Here is a 21,821-nt window from a genome sequence, read left to right as displayed (position 1 = left end):
AAATTGCAGATTTTTCAGGCAAAACAGAATTTAAGGACAACATTTTCGTGATAAGTCACAGAAGAATTTGTCAAATGAAAGCTGCAATAAATGTTTATGTTTGAAACATCAAATCAATTTGGTGACAAGTTCTTGGTTTTTGATTTTTCAAGCTCGGATAACAAAAACTAAAAAAAATTTCGAAAAATGAGCGGTTGTTGACTGTCGAATCAAATTGTTCTATGTAGGAGCAAATGCTGATAAATGTCCGGAGTAACTGTTACCTCGTCGCGTCATCACCTTATTATTCCAACATCAACAGTGATAGAACAAAAATCAGTTTTTTTCCTCTGCCCCTTTAACCTCAGAAACAATCAAAATAAAGATACCTCCCACAAAATAAAGGAAACGTTCCCATAACCAGGATAAGCCATTGTGAAAACACTCAACTTCACGAATAGTAGAAAAAAATGAGGCCTTTTCTCCTGTATTGTACAATTGCTAATCTGTTAGAAAATTGAGAATTTCTTAGATAAGGGAATACTATAGTCAAACTAATGGGAGGGTTATCTGCTAAGACTCATGCAAGATTCTTGCAAGACGATTCTGCAACATATTGTGAGGACTTTTACAAAAATCTTATTAGATAACGTTTTTTTAAAGAATCTTACAAGATCTTAGCTTAGATAACCGTCTGAATTCGACTAGAGTAGTAAAGTATACCGTAAAAGTATTACAATTAGTGCACCCATTAAAATAAACACTAGACTATGTTCTATGAGTACGACTGTAACTGGTTATTGTTTCTGAAATGGTTTGCAGCAGTGTGTCAAACTCTCTTTGACTTCTCTCGCGTGAAATACTCACTTGATATTTTGTTTTCAACCTCTTTAAAACAACACAACATCAACCAACTGTTAACAAACATAAAGTCAAAATGAAATGCGTTCAAATTCAGTTGATTTTTTAGTACGACTATGATATAAAATTAAAGTTTGGTTATAAGAAAAAACTCCGAGCTGATTGCTTTGAGCAAAGCAACTAAATTTTTTAAGAAGTGGGGAAATTTAATGGATCAATAAGGATCACATCATCATATCACTAATGTTTTTTCTTTTTTCACCGTTTCATTTGAAAATCTTATCGGAAATTCTGTATATCATCTTTCATAGTTAAACCATGCACAATTGTTCATTTTCCCACATGTTTCCAAATTGCATCCAACCCCACCCCAACCCACCCCACCCCACAGAAAAATAATTTGCGCAATTGGTTGATTATGTTTTCATCACCTCCTCTTCTTTCGATATTCAAGTGATAACGAAAATTCGCAGATTTACTGTTGCTTATACAAAAAACAATTTACTATAAATGGCATTGAGTAAAGCAGGTCTAGTGACTCAAAATTTTAGGAAGAAAGAACTTACCTTTCCAATAAGACTGAGTAGCCTTAGCTTTCACATCATCTTTAACAGACCCTCCGTCAAATGACCGATCTGAACCTCCGTCTCCCCCACTTCGAGAATCGCCCCCTCCGTCGCCACCCGAGTCACCCCCACCTCCAGAGTTGGTGTTGTCCTTTGTGAACACGCCTGGGTATTCTTCGCTCAGTTTGATTGCACCCAGGTAAGAGGGGAACTTCACTGATGACATGCTGCTTTTGTACCTGTCAAGAATCACATCTTTCAAAAGAATAAATTTGAATTCAAGATATTTTCTGCTATTCCATTCCAAAATCAATTCTGTTTCACCCCATGCTCTCCATGGCGACAGTAGTGTTGTGGAAAATGAATCAGCATGAGGGGGGGGGGGCTTCAACATTATTTGCTTGCTAAGCGTATGTGACAGAACAGAGCTATAACAGTAAATTTATTGAAAAATTTGCTGACATTGTTTATTGCTGGACAGCCTAAAAGACCCTCTCGGGACCAGAATAGGTCGCGATTAATTGGATTTTGGTAATTTTTGTGAACCAATATGCTTTTCATATCTGTTAATAGAACAATTTTTAATATTACACAGTGAAAAGAAACTGGTCGTGTTGAACATCGTTGACCCACAGAAACGATTTAAAGCATAAGTAAAAAAAAAAACCTAGCAAAATCTACTCACCTTGAAATCTCGCAGGCTTTGATGCAGGTCTCTGGGCCACAAGCCTCCCCGTCTTCTATTTTGTTCAACTTCTCTCTCGCACATTCCTTATACAGTTGAGGAGAACACACAATGCTACTTTTGGGCTTGTTGCTCAGAACTGCAACAAATGAACAAAGAGATATCGTGTATAGTTAAGCACAGATCTCATAGTGAACATCAGGTACCAAATCACCTTATCTGCTTATAATTTATAAATGACGAAGCAGCACTTTAATTTTAATTGCTCTCAAACGAAGTTTGTAGCAATTATATTAGTCCTGTTGGTCTTGTTTTATGCGGTTTTTCGCTTGACCGATTTTTCGCCAGGCCCATTTGATTTTTCGTCCTTAAAAACGGGATAAAAAGGTAGCGCCCAGCGGGCTTTAAGTTTCATTAGAGGTCCATAGCCGCGTTTAGTAGTCCTTCAAGTGCTTAGTGTGATGAAGCCACGGGAAAGGCCGTAGTTTAAGGTGAAAAGGTCATTTTCAGAGTTTTTGAACTAAAAATGTTTCAATTTTTCGTGTTTTTTCGTCATTTTCCGAATTTTTTGTTGAACCAGTCTAAAATTGAGGCTGGTTAAAATTGATAAAGGTCTATTGCAAGACATAAGTACTTTAATGATCTCTTTAAGAGCTATATGTTTTAGTAATCCTAACAAAAACACGCAAATTTAAACTAATTTTCATTATTATTTTCAAACGTTTTGAAAATTGCTGTCTTTTTTTCAGTTTTTCAGCCCTGGGTGTCAAAGAAACTTGTGGGTATGATAATAGATTACAGCACAGTTTCTAGTGATAATGGAAAATTTCTCAACAGTTTAACATAACGGATTTTAGCGTTTTTAGTAATTTTGGTCAGTTTATAGGTTTCTCCAGCCTCAAGAGCCAACAAACGAACTCTAGGGTTTGATACTGCATTTTTTCCATGTAATGGAATGTATTTTAAGTTTTTAGTTTTACAAATTGAGGCAATTTTAAAAAAATGCTTTTTTTCGATTTTTAAAATTTTTGAATTTTTTCTGGCACCAGGGGCCATGGAGGTCCTTCAAAGTTTTATAATAATCTGTTGCATGGTTTCTAGAGTTAATGGAATGCTAAAGAATTTTTGAACGAATCGAGTTTTCGCAATTTTTTTTTTAATTTAATTTTTTTTTTCATATTTTCGAAAAAAAATTATCATGTTCCAAGGTTATGATCTTTATGAGCCAGTGAAACTATTTAAGGCTTAAAAAAATACTGGATAGTCTTTTAATACAATGCAATGGTTTTTAAAACCTGAAGATATTAAAATTTCGATTTTTTTGCAAGAATTTTCAAAATTTGCTGTTGGTTTTAATATTTTTGAATATTTTTGTCCTTGAATTCAAAGATAATTACTGGCCCACAAACATTTTGAAGTCTTGCAGATGGGTTACATGACAAACTCAACAGACAAAAAAAAGTTCTGATCACTTTTTCTCACTGCGAATTCTGGAAATTTTTCTGTGGAATTATGAACATTCCGTTTTTTCTATACGATTTAATTACTAGCAATGCTTGAAAACTAGAATTTGCTGAGTCAAATCTAATCATGGAAAAAATTCGTAGCTCTCTCTCTGTTTGTTGGTTGGGGTTTCTTTCCTTCTCTTTCTCGTTCACGTTTTATCTCTCGCATAGTACCTCTCTCTCTCTCATTCTCTCTTTTTCCTTAAACTTATCATATGTAATCATGTATTACCCTGACCTTACGCGCTTTCAATTAAACTAAAGTTGACCTCACTAAACCGTGGCTAGCTATTGACGAAGCCAACTGATTGCCGGTCGTTTGAGAGCAAGTCGCCAGAAGTTGGTCGGTTATGTTTTATGTTTGGAAATTTTATCAAGAGAAGATCGAGAAAATAAATTTCCGTTTCCCACTGTTACCACGATTTCCAGGTTCATTAGGAGGACATTTTCTACTATAAAGCTTTTCGGTTCAAGGTTTAAAAAAACACAACTTTAAGAAAAAAGCTCGCCTGAATTTTTTTTGTTTGTTTTGGTCAAAAATGCGTTGCTTGATAATGCCTCTTTAAGACTCTATTTTTGAACTTATTCAATAGTTTTTGCCCAACATTTTTTGCGATGGACTGGAAACCTTCCGTATAAATTGTATTTAGACAAACTCAAAAAAATTTCCACGAACCTTCTATCTGTTTGGTCAAATGCTGCGTGTTCGATGTTGATGGGGTTTTCTTGAACAAGGAAACTTTTAAAAAATAACTTAAATATCTGTTTTTCGACATTTTTTTTGCTGGATGGCAATCACTGTCTTTTCTTTTCAGCTTGTAAAAGAAAAAATATGAAACAGTTTTTTGCTTCGTTGTTTTTCTTCGAAACAGTTTTTCTTCGATCATCAAGTTTCCGATTAATTTTGATCTTAAGGACGGCACAGAAATGCTGTGTTGATAAAAAATCAGTACATTTCTTCACAGTTCCCGAGTTTTGCCCGGGCCGTGGTATCACCGCTAAAAAACGCAAAATTATGTTGGTGAATTTGTTGAATTTATGTACACTTGAGAGTAGATCTTACATAATTTTGTGTTTTAAGCATAGATCTTACATAATTTTGCGTTGAAATTAGCGTAGTTCTTACAAAAATTTGCGTTGAATTTAGCGTTGATTTCACATAACTTATAAAGAATGTGGTTCTTAAGATAAAAAAGATTTGGTGGCTCAGTAGTAGAGCCAACAACAAGCACGCAGCAGGTCAGTGGCCGAGTGTCATAAACAGAGATTAGCCTTGACCTTTGGTAAGATCTATGATAAATTCTACGCCAGATTATGTAAGATCAACTCTTAGAAACGCACAATTCAACGCTTTCATCGCAAAATTATGTAAGAAATTGGGGTGAATTTTGTGTCTTGTCAACGCTAGTTACCGCTTATCTTGTATTATTTTAGCGAAATTCATCGACCAGTGTGGTAAAATCTTGAGAAAAACAAGTATTTAAAACGACGTCTTCATATGATTTTTTGTACTCTGAAAATTGAACTTTCAAATACTTTGTACTTTTGAAAACCAGATATGCACAAGTAATGTGTGTATGTGTTATGCAGCGGTAAGAGAGGAGAATAACAAAATATTGTAAAATCAGTTTTAACGACATTTTTTCATAACGTTAAAACAAAAACAAAAGAACCGCCTACTATATATTTGATTTTAGAATATTTTGTTATTCTTCTCCTCTCTTACCGCTGCATCATACATATACTCACTACTGGCACAAGATATCCTACGTTTCAAAACTGAATATACAGAAAATACCCAACAAAAATTGGATGGATTTTTGCTGTTTTTGTCAAGCTTTTTTCAAACCGAGCATATCGACGCTCTTGTACGTTTAAACTTGGCACGTTCTGGGGCAGAGTCTTCACAATGTGCCCTGATATAATGAAATAGTTGATTCGAGTGTCCACGATCAGCATACCAAAACTTAAAACAACGGAATAATTGATGGTTTTTTCATATTTCATCTCATGGGTATCATCAGCAGACCATGGCATTAAAGTTACTGATAGCTTTCTAATGATTCGTTGTTTTTATTTTTATTGTTTTCAGCCAAATAACTGATGCTCTTACTTGGCATGAAGGGTAATCGGCAGGAGCACTCGTCCACAATATGCTGGGTCTCGCACTCTATCCTACACGCTGGATCCGAGTACTTTGTGAAGTTGATAGTCTTCTCGTACTTTTGCACACACTCACCCCACGGCTTAGTCAGGTACGTCACCTGGTGCACAATTAACCAGCACTCAGTGACACCAAACATGGAATATCTTAATAATGCCTTGAAAAGAATTTTGTTAAAAAATCCAAGATATGTATGAATGTTCTAGATATCTTGGAGGTGTCGCAGGAAATTAAGTAATTTGCAAATACCTTGTCAAGAATGTACAGTGTAATTTTACCTTCCAAGATCTGTCTAAGTTACCATAAGTTTTGTTCAAAAAGTCAGGATCTTGAATATCTTCACAAGATGTATCACGTTTAACTCGTGGTTTCACGCTTTCGGATTGGAGTTCAGAATAGAAGCATGGTCAGCAACCTGGAGATAAACTTCACCTCTTTCGCATTTTATCCTTGAGGACTCACTATGACTCATTAGTTCACCAGAAGGTTGATTTTGAATTAACTTGAATCGAATTTAATTACTGGTTACTGTAACCCCTTCAACAGCCCCTTTTTTTAAAAAAGCCCTTTTCCTTGACAAAATGATAATGCAGAGACCACAGACTGAATTTGGCACCTTAAAGATACAGCTGGCTTCAGTTGAAATTTCCTCTCACAAGCATAGTATTGTAGATCGAAGAACAATTTTTTTTTATTTGTTCAACCTTCTAACAATAAAATTATTTGAGACCTCTGCACAACTTTTGACATGGTCGACTGAACTTTCCCTTCTCAATTTTTTCCATACTTTAACTTTTCATGGCTGTCTTTCTTTGTAAATCTGTAAATATATATTCTAAATCGGTTGTTTTGAGTTTTCACGTAGTTTCTAGAAAATGTACTGTAGGTACATTTCACGTGTTGCTACCTGTAATTATGCTCACCAGCAAACTTTCCAGGCAAGTTCGGCTAGACTTTTTCGAAAAAAATACAGCAGATGTGGATTCGGGTACGACAAACAAATAACATGAGGTTTGAGAAATGAACAAAATAAATACAATTTAGTACCTGCTCCTTTTGCAGAACCACGAATGTCTGCAGCCCAGGGGCAATGCCAATGCCCAGCTGGTGGACCAGAGGGGGCACGTCTGGATCATGGATCTCTATCTTGAAGCCAGTCTCAAGGGAGGTCTCTGCGTAACAAAACAAACAAATGTAAGCAATATATTTTATACACGGAAATACATAATTAGTCGCTTTCAATATTCAGAGGCTTCAAAGCTTTCAAAAGAAACTTTGTAAAACAATATTTTATATTTAATTGGCGCAGTAGAACTTTGCCAGACTTTAATTGAATAATTCAGAATTTTCTCAATTGCAAAGAAAGTAAGAGAAAAAAAGAGACGTTTTCAAAAGAAGCCTTGGAAAACAAATCAAATCAACTCAGAGATAAGGTTCATTAATTTTTCATGAACCCGGGTCACTATTTCTAAGTAGTCATAAAAGAATGATGTATGATGTCATGGAAGCCATAAAATATTTTCTAGTACGACCATTGTAAGACATAAATGATCGTTGTATCTTTTCTTGAGAGAAAAGCATATAAAGAAAGCTTGATACTGTGAATCATATTGGGAAGATTAATGTATGACCTGCATGAAATCATTTATGTATGACTACTACGAAAACATAGATGACCTCTTCTGTACAATGTATGAGCAACCCGGGAACTGTCAGCTTTGCTCCGCTAAAATGGATCGCCTCGAAACCTTTATATATTGTCAATTAAATTCAGTTGAACAATAATATGAGTAAACCTGAAAAAGAAACAGAACATTTTTCCTCGATTAGCTGCTCTCGGGTTGAATTTACAGTGATTTCATGCAAGGATCATATATGATTTCATTGTGTCCATACTTGATTTCTTTGTACGATCTTAGTATGAAACCAAAGAACTCATATATGGTCATTGAATGGTTACCAACAAATCATATATGATCCTTGTATGATTATCGAGAAATCATTTATGATCCCAGTATGATTACCAAGAATCACCCAACATTTGTTCCTTCCATTTACGGTTTCATTTTTATCGATAAAGTTTCACTTTTGTGAAACCCCAGCATCACTCTGTGATCCACCAAAAATTACTGCAGTGCGATATTCAATGCAAAGTCGGGTGCTAAAGGATAAATCAAGGAGTAATGATTACAATTTTCATTTCATTTTCTCCGAATCCAGTTTATAAAATTAATGATCATTTATTAGAAACATAATTATGTCATTGTTTACACTGTTAGCTGACATCATAGCTGACATTGTTAGCTGACATTAGTAAGAGGCTTAAAAGCTTTCATCATCGAAGCTGAAACAAATACAGTTTTAGAATCTAACTGAAACTGTACACCGTATTAGAACACTTTTTGAAACATAGGAAAAAATTATGTTAATTTCTATTGTTTCTTTTTCTTTCTGTTTTAATCCCGATGTGTGGAAGAAAAACTTTGCGCCTATCTTTTAACTATTTTTAAAAATATATTTCTAAATGTTCATTCAAATATAGACTGCACACATGGAATAAAAAATTTAATAGCCCTCTGAAATTTCAAGGGAATTTTTAGCGCTATAAAAAGTTTGATGTGTCATATATAACCTTGTAACATTTCCAAGACATTTTTTGAAATTCTAGTGAAAATGAAATTTATGCAGCTTTCCGAATTTTATTTCATTATATGACACCGGGAAATCATATAGGATCTTTGAATGACTACTAAAAACTCGTACACAAAATAAGCAATCTACTTTGATTACTTAGAGTCATATATGACCTGGTTTGAAATCAAAGAAAGATCTGTGACCCGGTTTAACAAGAACTTCAAGATAAGTTTTCTTAAAAGCCTATTTAATAAGTTCAAAAAATGAATTTCATAACTCATTTCAAGAAAGAAAAGGCTCAGAAATTCGTTTTTTGTGTTCTGTTGTACATAATCATTTTATTTGGTGCAGTAAAATTATAATACGATGTACTTATTTAATGTTTGTACCTAATCTTGAAGGACGTATTACAAAGTCATCTTAAGTTCATTGTCTACCGCCTTTTATTTCACATATTATGTCTGTTGCCCTAATTCCCGCACTGTGAATTACTTGTTCACATTTGTTATGACTTCTGGGTCGCTAACTTATTATAAACTTCACCCTTTAGTTTTGCATCTCGAGTACAGTTGCTCAATTTAACTAATTTCTTGTCAGTCGTATTTACTATCTGAGTAAAATAGACAAGTGTCAGATAAGCGATTCGCTAAGCGAATTCAAATACAAAACCGTGTTAATTGCACTCGCCGCACAAATAAACTCAACAGAACTTCTAATATTGATTCGCATCGCAAAATCAAGTACACAATGTTGATTGTGTACGACATAACGTAGCCAGCAACACAAAAGCGAACCCCACTTGGCATCGAACCAAAATTTATAGCACTTGGCTCGGTCGTGCAGAAAACTGATCAATTTACGTCAAGAACTCGTGAACCTGGGAAGCTCGAGGTCACTGTCAGAAACAGCGACATTGCCAAATTTGGAAACCTTGATGAACGGAAGATCAAGCTGACCAAATACATTAATCGTAGAGGACCCAGAATCTATGAGAAATCAACAGAGGCCAAAATACTGAACCACACAAATAAAGTCACATGAATTCAGAAGGGCGACCGCAAGATGAAACACCGCAAACGTTATACGGCAAGCGGTGTCTCATCTAACCGATCCAATATTGCTCGCGCAATGCGAGTAAGGATGCCAAAAGTGCCACCTAATCTCGTTCTCGTGCCGCCAGAGACTTCAATCCAACCTGAGGCAAGTTCCGGTCAACAAATCACAGCCTCAGAAGTAATTATTGCGCCTCCACCAACAAATCAACTAACAGAACTAACGTTACCTTCTACTTCGGCACCATTAGAAGCATTGCACCTAGTTCTTCCAAGATCAACAAAGAGGACACGAAAAAGTCCAAAATGTTATGGATTTGGAATTGACTATTCATCCGGCGAATCGACAATTTCGTGCCCACCTAATTCCACACAGCCCCGCAGAAAACGTCGTACTGGTGATGTTGAATCTGTGCAACCTTCTGTTATCCAAACAATCGTGGAAACTAAGGCTCAATTAGAGCCAATTCCAAATGCATTTCCCTCGCTAGTCATAGAAGAAGTTTCTCCAACTGACCCTTGTATCCGCCCAGCAAATCAGAGCCCACCAGAGGAATTGATAATTGACGAAGAGGATATGTAGACTCAAACTTTCCATATTTCAAACTTGATACAGTATTATTCATGACTAGCTATTATAACCAGTAAATATGTTGTTGATAATTATTTAACCGTTGAATAAGTATTAATATATAAACAATATTGTTATTAAAATTTTCATGTTATGCAATTTTAATTTTAACCAAAAAGGGAGAAATGTTGTACATAATCATTTTATTTGGTGCAGTAAAATTATAATACGATGTACTTATTTGATGTTTGTACCTAATCTTGAAGGACGTATTACAAAGTCATCTTAAGTTCATTGTCTACCGCCTTTTATTTCACATATTATGTCTGTTGCCCTAATTCCCGCACTGTGAATTACTTGTTCACATTTGTTATGACTTCTGGGTCGCTAACTTATTATAAACTTCACCCTTTAGTTTTGCATCTCGAGTACAGTTGCTCAATTTAACTAATTTCTTGTCAGTCGTATTTACTATCTGAGATTGTGTACGAAATGTTCATAAGGATACTAAAAAAATTTTAACTAGGTAAATTGAATTGTAAAAATTTGGCTTTATATAAATCAAGGTTATCGTTACAGTTTCTGTTTAAATCAAACATTTTATCACTCTCGAGTAGCGAATAGGGGCATTCCTGGGTACTAATTCGTTTCTGGGACTTTAATAATTTGTCTTAAAGGCAACCTATGACTTCAAAGACACAATGGACTGTTTGAGTTCCCCGCTCATTGAGTGAGAACACTGAAAAATAATTGAAAATAAGGGTAATGGTTAATATATGCATCCTACGCACGGCGCTAATCACACCAATGTGTTCCATGCCTATATCAAAAGGTCTATATTTGTATATTTTTTATTAGTTAACCACTGTGTCAACTGAGACATGAAGTAAATATACAAATATAGATCTGTTGATATTGGCATACAACACATTGGTGAGATTAGTGTGTTGGATGCATATATCAACCAATACTAATAAAGGAAATAAATTAATATTCAAAATGACAATATCTCTAACCGAAGCTCTCAATCTGTGGTGGCAAATACTCGTCTTCTTGGGTAATGAGAAGCATTTTGAGACCATTTCCAGCACCTCCTTTGTACACTTTCTTAAATTGGTAGTCACCTGTTTCATCGTCGAATGTTTTGTTCACGTTGTACTGGTAGCACAGCCCCATCTCGGTCAGAACCTAAAATTATGGGTTATAAATTAAGGAAAAACATATAGTCTGTTTTATGAATTGCGCTGGCCGTGAATATTTAACTGCAGCATGTATTGGAATAGAAAACCCGTTAGTGTGTGCCTCGGATTCAAAATACAAGCCAATTGATGCTTTGGAATGTTCATGGTTTGAACTGATTCTCCGATCAACAAATCTTGTTTAAAGAGAAGTCTGAATACGGAACTAATGCTCATAAAAAAGTTTTATTAATTGAAAAAAGTTATGAACAGGGCCAATAGGTTTTAATGGCCGTTAAATTGAAAAAAAACACTCAAAAACATGAAATTTACGTACGTTTTACGATTAAAAGTGCTCCATGAAGGTTAGTAGAAAATTGAAGCAGATCGTAGATTAAAAATGACCTCAAGCAAACATTAAAAAGAAATCGTACATCTAAATTTATTAGGCCCTTGCTTTTTTCGAAATCCTGAGGCTCCTGAAAAAAAGATTCCACAACGTTGTATATCCGCGTGCATTAAGATCAGAAGACACATTTGCCTGGTGACGCAAGTAAATTTCTCTTTAGAATTGCTCCGATTTTCGAATGTTCACAGCCCCAGAAGTGGGTCCAATTTCATGCAATAACTCAGGAAACTCAATGGAACTTGGAGGTGCAAATTTCTGTGGTGTCATTTGATTTTGCTCGGCTGCAAACGAAGCAATGGAAAAAATGAGACTTATCCTAAAAACTGACGCAATAATGATATCGAAAATTTTTTAAAAAATTTAAGTAATATTTTTGGGTAAGTTGAAACATAATATGATTTTGGCATTGATAGATGATTATGACGCCACGCAGAGGGCTGAAACAATATACAAATTCTGCAAATAATTATTTCTTCACAAAAAAGACTAACTTGTGGAATAAAAAATTTCGTTGAGAGCTAAAAGTGTTTAACGATGCCTTTTTAAAAATTAAACTGTCATTCGTTTCTACTTGATTACACGGCAACCGAAATAAACCAGGGAAGCATTAATGCAACAGCAATTTTTTTTCAGTGAGAATTTTATAATTATCTCTTCATTTCGGACTGTTTTCATAAGCTGCAATGCTCCTTTTAGTGGCTATTGGCGTCTGCTTTCTCTACGTTTGAAACTGACACTTTCACATGGTAACGCCATTGAAGACATGATTGGTAATGATGTGATCCAGCTAAATCTATTCAAATGTGAAGCTCACTCTCAAATAGACATTTACACTGGGGCACAGGATTGCGATCTCTCAAGTGTTGGTATCTGAATCACTCACCTTAAATCTCGGATAATACGCCCTATTAAATTTTGCTATCATTTTGCTTACATATATGTCTTCTTTTGTTTTTACCGTCCCTGGTTGATCCTTGATTATATTCAACAATGATTTGGGTTTAAACAATTTATTCGACATTTGGTAGTTTTCAAAGTTGGAAGGCATGCTGATTTATATGGACCTCAATGTACTGAAAAAAGTTGAAGTTGTGCAGACTCTTGTGCTTCCATAACTCTCCTTATTTCCTAAATCTCCCGTTATATAGAAGATGATTGGGAATTTACAACCCGTACACTGATTGAACAAATCTTCAATGGTAGATACTGGAAGTCGAAATACGATGCTTAATTTGCAAGACCTTGCACGTTTCTTAATTGACACTTATTTGCAGGACCGTGACGCCTTATCTTACAAGATGCAAGAGTTAGACGAATATGTTACGACACTCTTACATTAAGGACGAGAATCTTGCAGGAACCTAAAAGAGCGGCAATAGACTAGGGTCAGAGTCAACAGACAACAAGTTGGTCAAATGCTAGTCAGTTTCTGACTGGACATGGAAAATCTAGTTGAGGACTTGACAACTCAACGTTATTTTACGACAAGAAAGACAGAAGAAAAAATAATTAGGCCAAATTAGGCCTCGTATTTGGCTCTGGTTAAACCAGATGATGAAGAAGATCACCAACTCGTGTTTAGAAACCTCTCCGCGACATATATGGAGATTCTGACCACGTTTATCCTATGTCGCGAAACCTAAATCTTGGGTTAGCCTTACAGAAAAAAAGAGTTTTCAAATCTTTTAAAATTTTCTTGAAACATAGCAAAAAAGATGAAGGATTGAAGTTAAATTAATTGGGCTTTAATTTTTGCACTTAGTTTGTCAAAGAGAAATTCCTTTCTCAAGTACAAATATCTTCAAGGTTCCTTTCAATTATTTTGCGCTCATGTTCAAACCTTTTCCATCGTTACCGAGCCACATTTTTTGCAATCTCCTGGCAATTTGGCAAAATTTACCTGTGTCTGCGCGCGTGATAAATGTCACTTTCGTTTATCACCCTTTTGCAAATGTAACTGCAAAAAGCATGCGAAATGGCATTGATTTTAACACCACGGCAAAACTCAATGCAACACTTTTAGTAGAGGTCAATGCATTAGCAATTGCCGATTTGCAATTCTCGAGGGACAGTCCAGCAATCAGGACCATTTGAGGCAAAAGTCACCAGAATTAAGGCCTCATTAGGCATTTGTTGCCACCACCCCTAAAAATTCGCAACCACGTTTTTTCACGATGGCGAATTTTCTAACATAAATGAATGAAGAAACAAGTGTTGTGCGAAGATCGAATTAAATCAGTGTCAAAGCTGCTAAAATTGCCATTCACGATAATGGTAATAATTAGCGTGCAATGAAAAATGGATAAAAGTGATGGCGAATATATGTTAAGAAAGTGGGTAAAGTTAAGTAATAGAAAGGAAACATTCAATCTATATTACTCCAATAATGTTCTTTAAATTCTGTTATGACCCCCTACCCCAAAAAGAGATGTTCTTTTTTTTATAACACCCCAGCCGCAACAAACTATGAATTGTAATGTTTTACCTTATTATATGCAAAAATATTGAACGTGGACAAGAGTGAGGGCGCGCGTTAAATGGTGCTAAGCGGTTGGGGGTGGGGGGTTACATTTGACTGGTTTATAAAAGTGACAAAAGAAAAAAAATAGGAACTCAATACATTACAAAGTTGCTTGAGACAAAAGTTTCTTAAAAGTATTGATTATGCAAGTCGTTAAAACCATAAAGCAAACAAGGCGGCTCGGTAATGTGCAATGGCACATAAGGTTCCAACCCCGCCCATCCACAATTTTGGCATAATTGTCTACCAAATGAGGAACAGATAGAAAAACCCAAAAATTATTTTTTGCGAATCCCAAAAAAGCCCGTCTTTTTCAAAAAATTCTGAATGAACGATAAGATAACCTCCAAAACAAATAACTCAGTGGAGTAAAATTTGATGCATTAGATTGCTGTAATATGTCAATATTAAGAAAGCGAGTCAAAACGAACAGCAAAATCAAACAACAACAACAACAAACATTAATTACATCAAAAAATTTATGTCCCTCTTAAAAACTAAATTTAATAACAAAGTCAACATACCGTCAGATAAACCTGAAACTAAACAAAAATAACTTATAAATCACCAGAAAACATATGCGACCAGTCCATAAAAAGGTTTGGTAACAATTATACAAAAAAGAACAAAAACAGAAAAGTAAAAAAAATTAACTTATTTTTTTGAAACAATTAACTTCAAAGTAATAAATACCATTAGGAACAAATTAATATTACCACAAATTTGCGATTACCACTGCTTCTATAGAAGGGCATTAGGACCTGACCTTATTCATTTTTTAGAGCGGCTAAAAAGAACAACAAAGGACAAACAAAATTTCAATTGAAATTTGCCAGAAAACGCTGTCAAAACCGTCAAGCCGAATTTTGGCACTCAAAATATATTTGATTGCGCCGTTTTCAAACAGCTATAATGTAGTACGTGGCCATTCATTAGTAAGACTAGGTAACAAGTAGACAAAAAAGCGAAGTGCTAAAGTATGTAATACTTTTAATTTTTTTTCGAAACAAAATTACATTCAATGTCATGAAAGGCATTAATAACAAAAAGAGCTATTTAAATATCGTCGTTTTTTCATGAAAAAGAAACCCTCGAGACCTGTAATGATCCAGAATATTTCTTGCATCTACAAACAGAACGTCAAACATGACAAAAATCAAATTAATTTAATTTTTCTTTGTGAAAAAGCGGTGTCGAAGCCAGTAAGGTCATAACAAAATCTTTAAAAAAAGATTTTGGGACACCAATCCCTTTTATTCCCTTGACACCCATAATGTCATATTTGACCTGTAATCAACTAACGAGATTAGGTAACAAAAAGAAACATAAAAAGAACAAAATTGCGAAGTTAAAAAAGTTCTTTTTTTAATTTTGGAAAACGATGGGTTTGAAAGTCATAAAAGCCATCAGCTATCTGCTAATATCAGAATATCGGTTTTTCTATTCTTCCATGAAAAGCCAATGAAAGCTATCACTATACAGGAAATTTCATACGACCGAAACGACAAAGTATAAATGACAGTTAAGACAAAATTAAAAAATTCAATTGATTTCTTCAAGAAAGAGGCGTCAAGGCCATTAAAACGATGATTTATATCTTTCAGGATTTTAATATGTTCAATTGTGCTTTAATTTGAATGCTAATAAGGTGACATGAGAACTGTCAATAATGTGATAATGTGACAAAATTAGAAAACGTGAAAAACTGGCAAATATCAAAACAAACAAAAATCTAAAATCTTGTAGTATCAAAGCCAGAAAACAATAATTTCAGGCTTAAAACTGCAACCGAGAATAAATGTTAACTCAGTAGAAAGAAGAAGCAGTCTTTTTTTGCTGACACTAAGCTGGAAGTTGAACAAATTAAGAAAAAAATAGAGGAAAAGTTAATTAAGCCATTATTTATTGAAAAGTCAATTTTTTTTAAAAAAGAAACGACCATAAACTTTCAATTAAAAAACTAAATGTATTAGCTTGGAGCTGCTTAGCAACCGAATTGGTTGGACCTATCACTCCTGAGCTTTGATTTGATATGTTCTGTTCTTTATTATTAAAAAAAAAAGTCTTTTTTTTTTTAAAAAAAAAGACCGACTGATTACAACCCGATTTTTTTTGGATTGTAACAGTCCAAGAATGGCCCAAAACTACCCCTGTTAATACTTATTGTCCGTTAAGAACAATTGATTTTTCGAATGTTGTAGATATAGATAATTTCTGAGTTGAAACTCAAAATAAATTTTGCGTTTTTGATAATCAACGAGTAAAGTTAGCAAAAAACGGCACTCTCTGCGGAAGTTTTAACTACAAGGCACTCTCTGCGGACTCTGAAGTAGAAATAGCCCCCCTCTGAGTCTACAAAGATTGTATGAGTGTTGTTTGGGGATGTACTGTAGGCAAATTTAATCAAAGTGGACTAAAGTAGCTTATTTCGTGCTGTTGTTGATGAAAAAGGCTAAATTTTGAAATGTTTATCCAGATTTTTTGACCAAAAAATTAAATCAAAACAATCAAAAATGCTTGTTCGTCTTCAAAAATAAAATCAACGACACTATTCTTAAAAATTATAACAAATTTTAGCAAAATTGACGAAAATTTAGGCAAAAATTCCGGAAAATGTGAATAAAAACAACGTGAATTCACTCTTCTTTTATCAGAAGTTTAAGCCTCGATAACTCCCTGTAGAAAACGAAAATTAAAAAAATCTTTTTAATTCCATATTCTACGCTGGACGAGCTTTCTAATGATACCAGTCTCAACTCTCTACGATGAATATATCGAGCGGCGAAAATTCACGGAACAAAAAAAACCCAGTTGAGTATATAGTTCCTCCCCCCTCAAGAGGGTCGGAACAATTAAGAACGATAATTTTATTTGGGAAAATTTTGTTTAGTGAATAATATTTTGGTTTTGCTTCTAATAATAGCTATTTAAATTTTCTCACCAATTTGTGACTAACAAAAAAGATCAATATTGTGCCTTAGCACATATTGTTCCAAACGGTCATAGGCAAAGTAGTTTTGAAAAATTTGAAAACGAAAGTTCTGTTCAAACGTGATGCATAATTAGAGATTTTTACGTAAATTCGTTCTTCCTCGCATTGAAAAAGAGGGGGTTCACTTATCACTTAATAACCATTCTCAGTGCTTCTAAAACTAATTCATTATATAAAAAAAGCTCAACAGAAATGTTTTTAAAGGAAATCCCTTTTTCGGCACATATTAATTTTGATGTCACTGAACAATTAACATATGTTTGTTCTCAAAACATCAAGAATGAAACCTATGCCAACCAAGAAAGATTTGAAACAGAGGCAAAATCATAGCTAATTTTATTAATTGATTTGTATTCAGATGGCCGATGATACAAGTAATTACTACTGAAAATGAATTCAATTCACCATTTTGAGCACCATTCTAGTCAAATGACTCTATGAGATGTGCCGAGACAAATCTACATGAAACTGCAATACAACAAAACATATAAAAACCCTCTTTTTTTTATCCAAATAATACGAGTTACGATTAGTTCAAATTGGAAAGCCCCATTTTTAGCTATCAATCTCCCAAAAATTATGCTATGCGCGTTAAATAAACATTTTTAACCAAGAATCGCAAGTACATTTTTCGTGTCTATTTTTTGATTTTTGGTATGTCAACAAGTGATCTAACAGATGATCGTGTGGCTGTCCTTTTTGGCAATTTGGAGGAGAACTAAAAATGTTCTTACAATCTCATTCAGGGCCTCCTTTTCAAGGGCTTCCAGATATAAAACAAAAGTGAGAGAGAGTAGGAAGATTAGCTTCAAAAGATATCATATATGGTTTACTGTATCATGGAAAAGATATTATGTTTTTTGTAGACAAAAATAGAATCCAGTTTAATTTTAATAGAGAAACTTACGCCAAAAAACATAAGATTTCATTGGTTTCTATTAAAAGGACAATCCAGTAAAAAAAACTCTAACTTGAAAAATGCTTTATTTAATTTTGCAAATTTTTTGCAAACGTGTTTGTATTGGAGACGCTTATCGATGAAAACTCTAAGATTTTTCAATTAATCTACATCTTCAAGTTTTTTTCCTAGCAGAGAAGTTTCTCAAACAAAGAGTTTCGCTAATTGTGTTGTTTTCATCATAAAAATTTCGAACTCAAATTGCGTATGACCAGTTTCCGCATTGGTTGGGAACGGCTTTCTGCTCCATCATTAGGATTAGGCATGAGAGCGTTATGCTTATCAAAACGTTTTCTCAACAAACCATTCTCTATGTTCTGGATAAATTTTTAGTAAACTGACTTTTATCGTAAAAAATTGTAAAATAACTGAAATTAACTCACACCAAAGAATTTTAAGTTTGTTTTTAGATTTGACTTATTTATGCCTGCGAACTTATAAAAATCTTGTTCTTTTTTTAGAATAATTAAAGTTGGGGCAATAAAAAAACTGATTAGTTCAAAAAAATAAAACGGAAAAATCTAATTCAATTTGCAGAAAGTAATCCTCGATTGATGTCTATTTATATTTACTACATAAATCAGTAACAAGACAAGATAATTACACTTGCCTATCAGACCAGTTATTCCTGTGGGCGCAGTGAAAAAAAAATTGCCAGTTGTTTGTCCTACTGAGTTTTGTTTATATTTCAAAGTTTGATTCTTCCTTGCATTTGTTATGAACAACAGATTTTTAAACATTTCAATGAAAAAATTTTCCAAAAGATGACTTTATAAAACACAAAATTTTGTCCGATATTTTTTCAATTTTAAGCGGTAATGAGCAGATGGTCTGGGTTTTCCTTGAAAGAGAACACAAAAAGCAATTTACTCTTCATAGAAATGGTATCTAAATGATCGCAATGAGTTAGCCAGATTCCGCATAACGCATTTAGAGCTGCCTTACTCTCTAAGATTACTAATTGAGCAGAAAGAAAGTTATGATGGCAAGGTAAGAAATGAGAGGTAAGAAGTTATGATGGCAAGGTAAGAAAATTTAATTGTTTCTTCATTTCTAAATAAAAGGTGTCTGTCGAAATATTCTCATTAAATGTTTTAAAAGAGTAAGCAAGATCGGAAAAGAAAAACTACATTGGGTATAGTTGCCTATGCTTTGTTTTTTTAATGAGTAAACAATTTACTATTTGGCGGAAAAAAGTGTTCTCTAATTTTGTTCTCCCAGCTCCGAGTTTATAAACTTTACCACGGTTTTCAAAACCAATTACTTCGCCAGTCCTTTTTTATCGTTGATTTGGCATTAAACTTGGCTTTGTCTTGTTGAGTTGTGCGCTGTGAACAGGAGTTATTTATTCAACTCATTGTAATTCCACTTCTTCAACATCTTTGTTTCTGTCAACAGGTTGTGTCAATTGCCCTTATCGGTTTTAAAAACGTTTTTACTTCAGAGTTATACCTTAGCTACCAAATTCAAATCGTTAGCAAGCTTTTGAATTTCCAAATTGGGAAGCATTGAAGAATACAGGTTTGCCATTTCGGGCGTTTCTAAAGTTGGCAGCCATGGTCAACGATTATATAAATCAATTTTGTCGTTGTAATAGTAAGATTTGAAGATTACCGCAAATTTTTGCATTATTTGAGGGAGGACAAGCTTATAATGCGTCCTGGTTATTAATTAATTTGAACATTTGTTAAAAAAAATAATAGTCCATTAGAGTTACCGGACTGCAAAAGGGGTTTATTAATTATATTGTTTCTTTGGAACTATAACGCTCCAATTGAGTGACTATGGTTTGATTGATTGAATGTTTGAATGGCCCTGGTTTGCATTATTGAATGATCAACAATTTCGTTAAACAGGAAAACTATTAAGTTGTCTTTTTCGATAATGTTTTTCTGGAAATATGTAAGATTGTGACGTGCCGAATTATGCAAAACTCTTCTCTTTTGTTTTAATTTCTACAATTAATCGAATAATTTATTTCTCATAAACTAGACATTATTTGCAAGATTATATTTCTTTCGTCAAAAACGGGTGAAAACGGGTTAAAATTACGCTGCCAATCTCGAATAACCAATTAATAATGCCAGCCTATTTGGTTTAGCGACTCAGCGCTATTCATCGAAATGTTCAAAATCTGGCGGAACAGAGAAGTATTATAAATATTTTTCTCAGTTCATCTTCTAAAAAAGTCCATTTTCAATCACATTTGACCTCAACTAAAAGATTTGGCAGGGTTAACAAGGTTGGCCGTATTGACTCCCAGATTATAATGTCAATGAACTGGGCTTACCTTGGTTTATGTTCCCAAAAGTTGGTCAATATTGACATTCACTATACTGAGCCAACTAAAGACAGAGAAATCACTTAAGGTGTTTACGTTTTATTAAGACTGTTGTAGCCAGGAAAAAATTTTTGCTTAATTCTGGCCTCAATCATCTGCATTGATTCAACACTCAGATCATTAAGTAAATCTTTTGAAAACTTTTTTTGTGGATCAGGAAGGAATTCAGTCAAAAAATTTTTATAGCTACTTCTCTTAGCAAAATCAAGCGACATTAAAAACGTTCTTTCGAAAATTTTGAAGAACAAGATTAGCAGCAAAAAATGGCTAAACAGTTTACAGACGTATACACCTCTTGGTTTCAGTAAGAGCACACAAGAGAAAAAAATGTTTTTTTTAAAAAAAAGAAAACAATTTTTCAGATAAAGTTGAAATTCATCCGCTTCAATATTTATCATATTGAGTTTTAATTTTGGTGAATCGTTCTGAATCTGCTTTATGCTATACTTGTGCTGTTCGGATTTGTGCTCTAATCTTTGTGTGCTAGCGTAAAGACCCCAACTTCCATTCCGTGGACGGTAGTTGGAACAATGATACAATTTTAAATAATATTATATTTTTATAACATAAATTTACTAAAGTTCAGATGTAATTTTTTTTGAATTGTACATTTAGAAGCAGCGTAAAATTCATTTAAAAAGCATCAGGATCCGAATGGATCTGAACCGTGGACGTACCGGGGTGAAATCGTCTGAAGTGCACTTGATGTCTCTCCACTTGCACGCTTTCAGCATGTCTTTCATCTTGTGACCTGCTCGCATTTGGAACTCTTCCAGGTTGAAGTCTTTCTTCTTGTCATCATCTGTCATTGAAGCCAGAGTCCTCCTGTTCAAGCACATATCAGAGACATCAAAACTTAAATTCTTTTCAGGTAATGTCAATGTTTTGTACGAATAACAGGAAAATACGATATCAAGTCTGGACTTGAAGCCCATATCTAAATTACTTCAAATCAAATAGGAGTAACATTAGCGCATAACCATCGTTTGGAAATGTGCAAGACCCCTTTACGATCACAGGTAATCAGATGTACAAATCTGCAATGATAATGTATGATTACCGGGATAGTAGTTTGATCGACAACCCGGGATTCTGGTCCCGTTTCCCATTGGGTATATTATAGAAAAAAATGTGCGTTAATGGGGTTTAACAAAACTGGAATGACATGAGATTTTTTGGTAGCTTTTGTTGAAACGAAAAAGTTAGCTTCTTATCTAAACCTTAGCCCCCTACCCATTGATAATAAAGGTTCCATTATAGTATGATAAAGGTAAACTGCTCCCGTAAATTGTTACTAATAAGTGAGTAGGGACTGTAATTCGAAAGAGTCGACACTATCTGTCCTTTTGATGGTTGCGAGAATGTATAGGTGTGGGACTGCTGCGCCTTATTAGCCCTCAATTAA

The 21,821-nt window shown here is 34.2% G+C and overlaps 1 protein-coding gene across 1 annotated transcript in view; it reads right to left on the bottom strand.

The window, feature by feature from the left end:
- Positions 1-846: 846 nt before the first annotated feature.
- Positions 847-21,821, bottom strand: part of LOC142358077 (acid-sensing ion channel 1A-like) — a gene marked incomplete at both ends in the record, with an annotated part of 34,012 nt that continues 13,037 nt past the window's right edge. The window contains 7 exon segments of the mRNA XM_075409549.1: positions 847-867; positions 1,407-1,645; positions 2,092-2,230; positions 5,710-5,860; positions 6,808-6,932; positions 11,034-11,205; positions 21,094-21,241. Of these exon segments, the coding sequence (XP_075265664.1) occupies positions 847-867; positions 1,407-1,645; positions 2,092-2,230; positions 5,710-5,860; positions 6,808-6,932; positions 11,034-11,205; positions 21,094-21,241 (995 nt within the window).

Source organism: Convolutriloba macropyga, unplaced genomic scaffold, assembly GCF_964194025.1.
Source record: "Convolutriloba macropyga unplaced genomic scaffold, txConMacr16.3 SCAFFOLD_1808, whole genome shotgun sequence".
Lineage (NCBI taxonomy): Eukaryota > Metazoa > Xenacoelomorpha > Acoela > Convolutidae > Convolutriloba > Convolutriloba macropyga.
The sequence above is the reverse complement of the archived record's forward strand: the minus strand, read 5'-3'. Positions and strand labels throughout refer to the sequence as shown.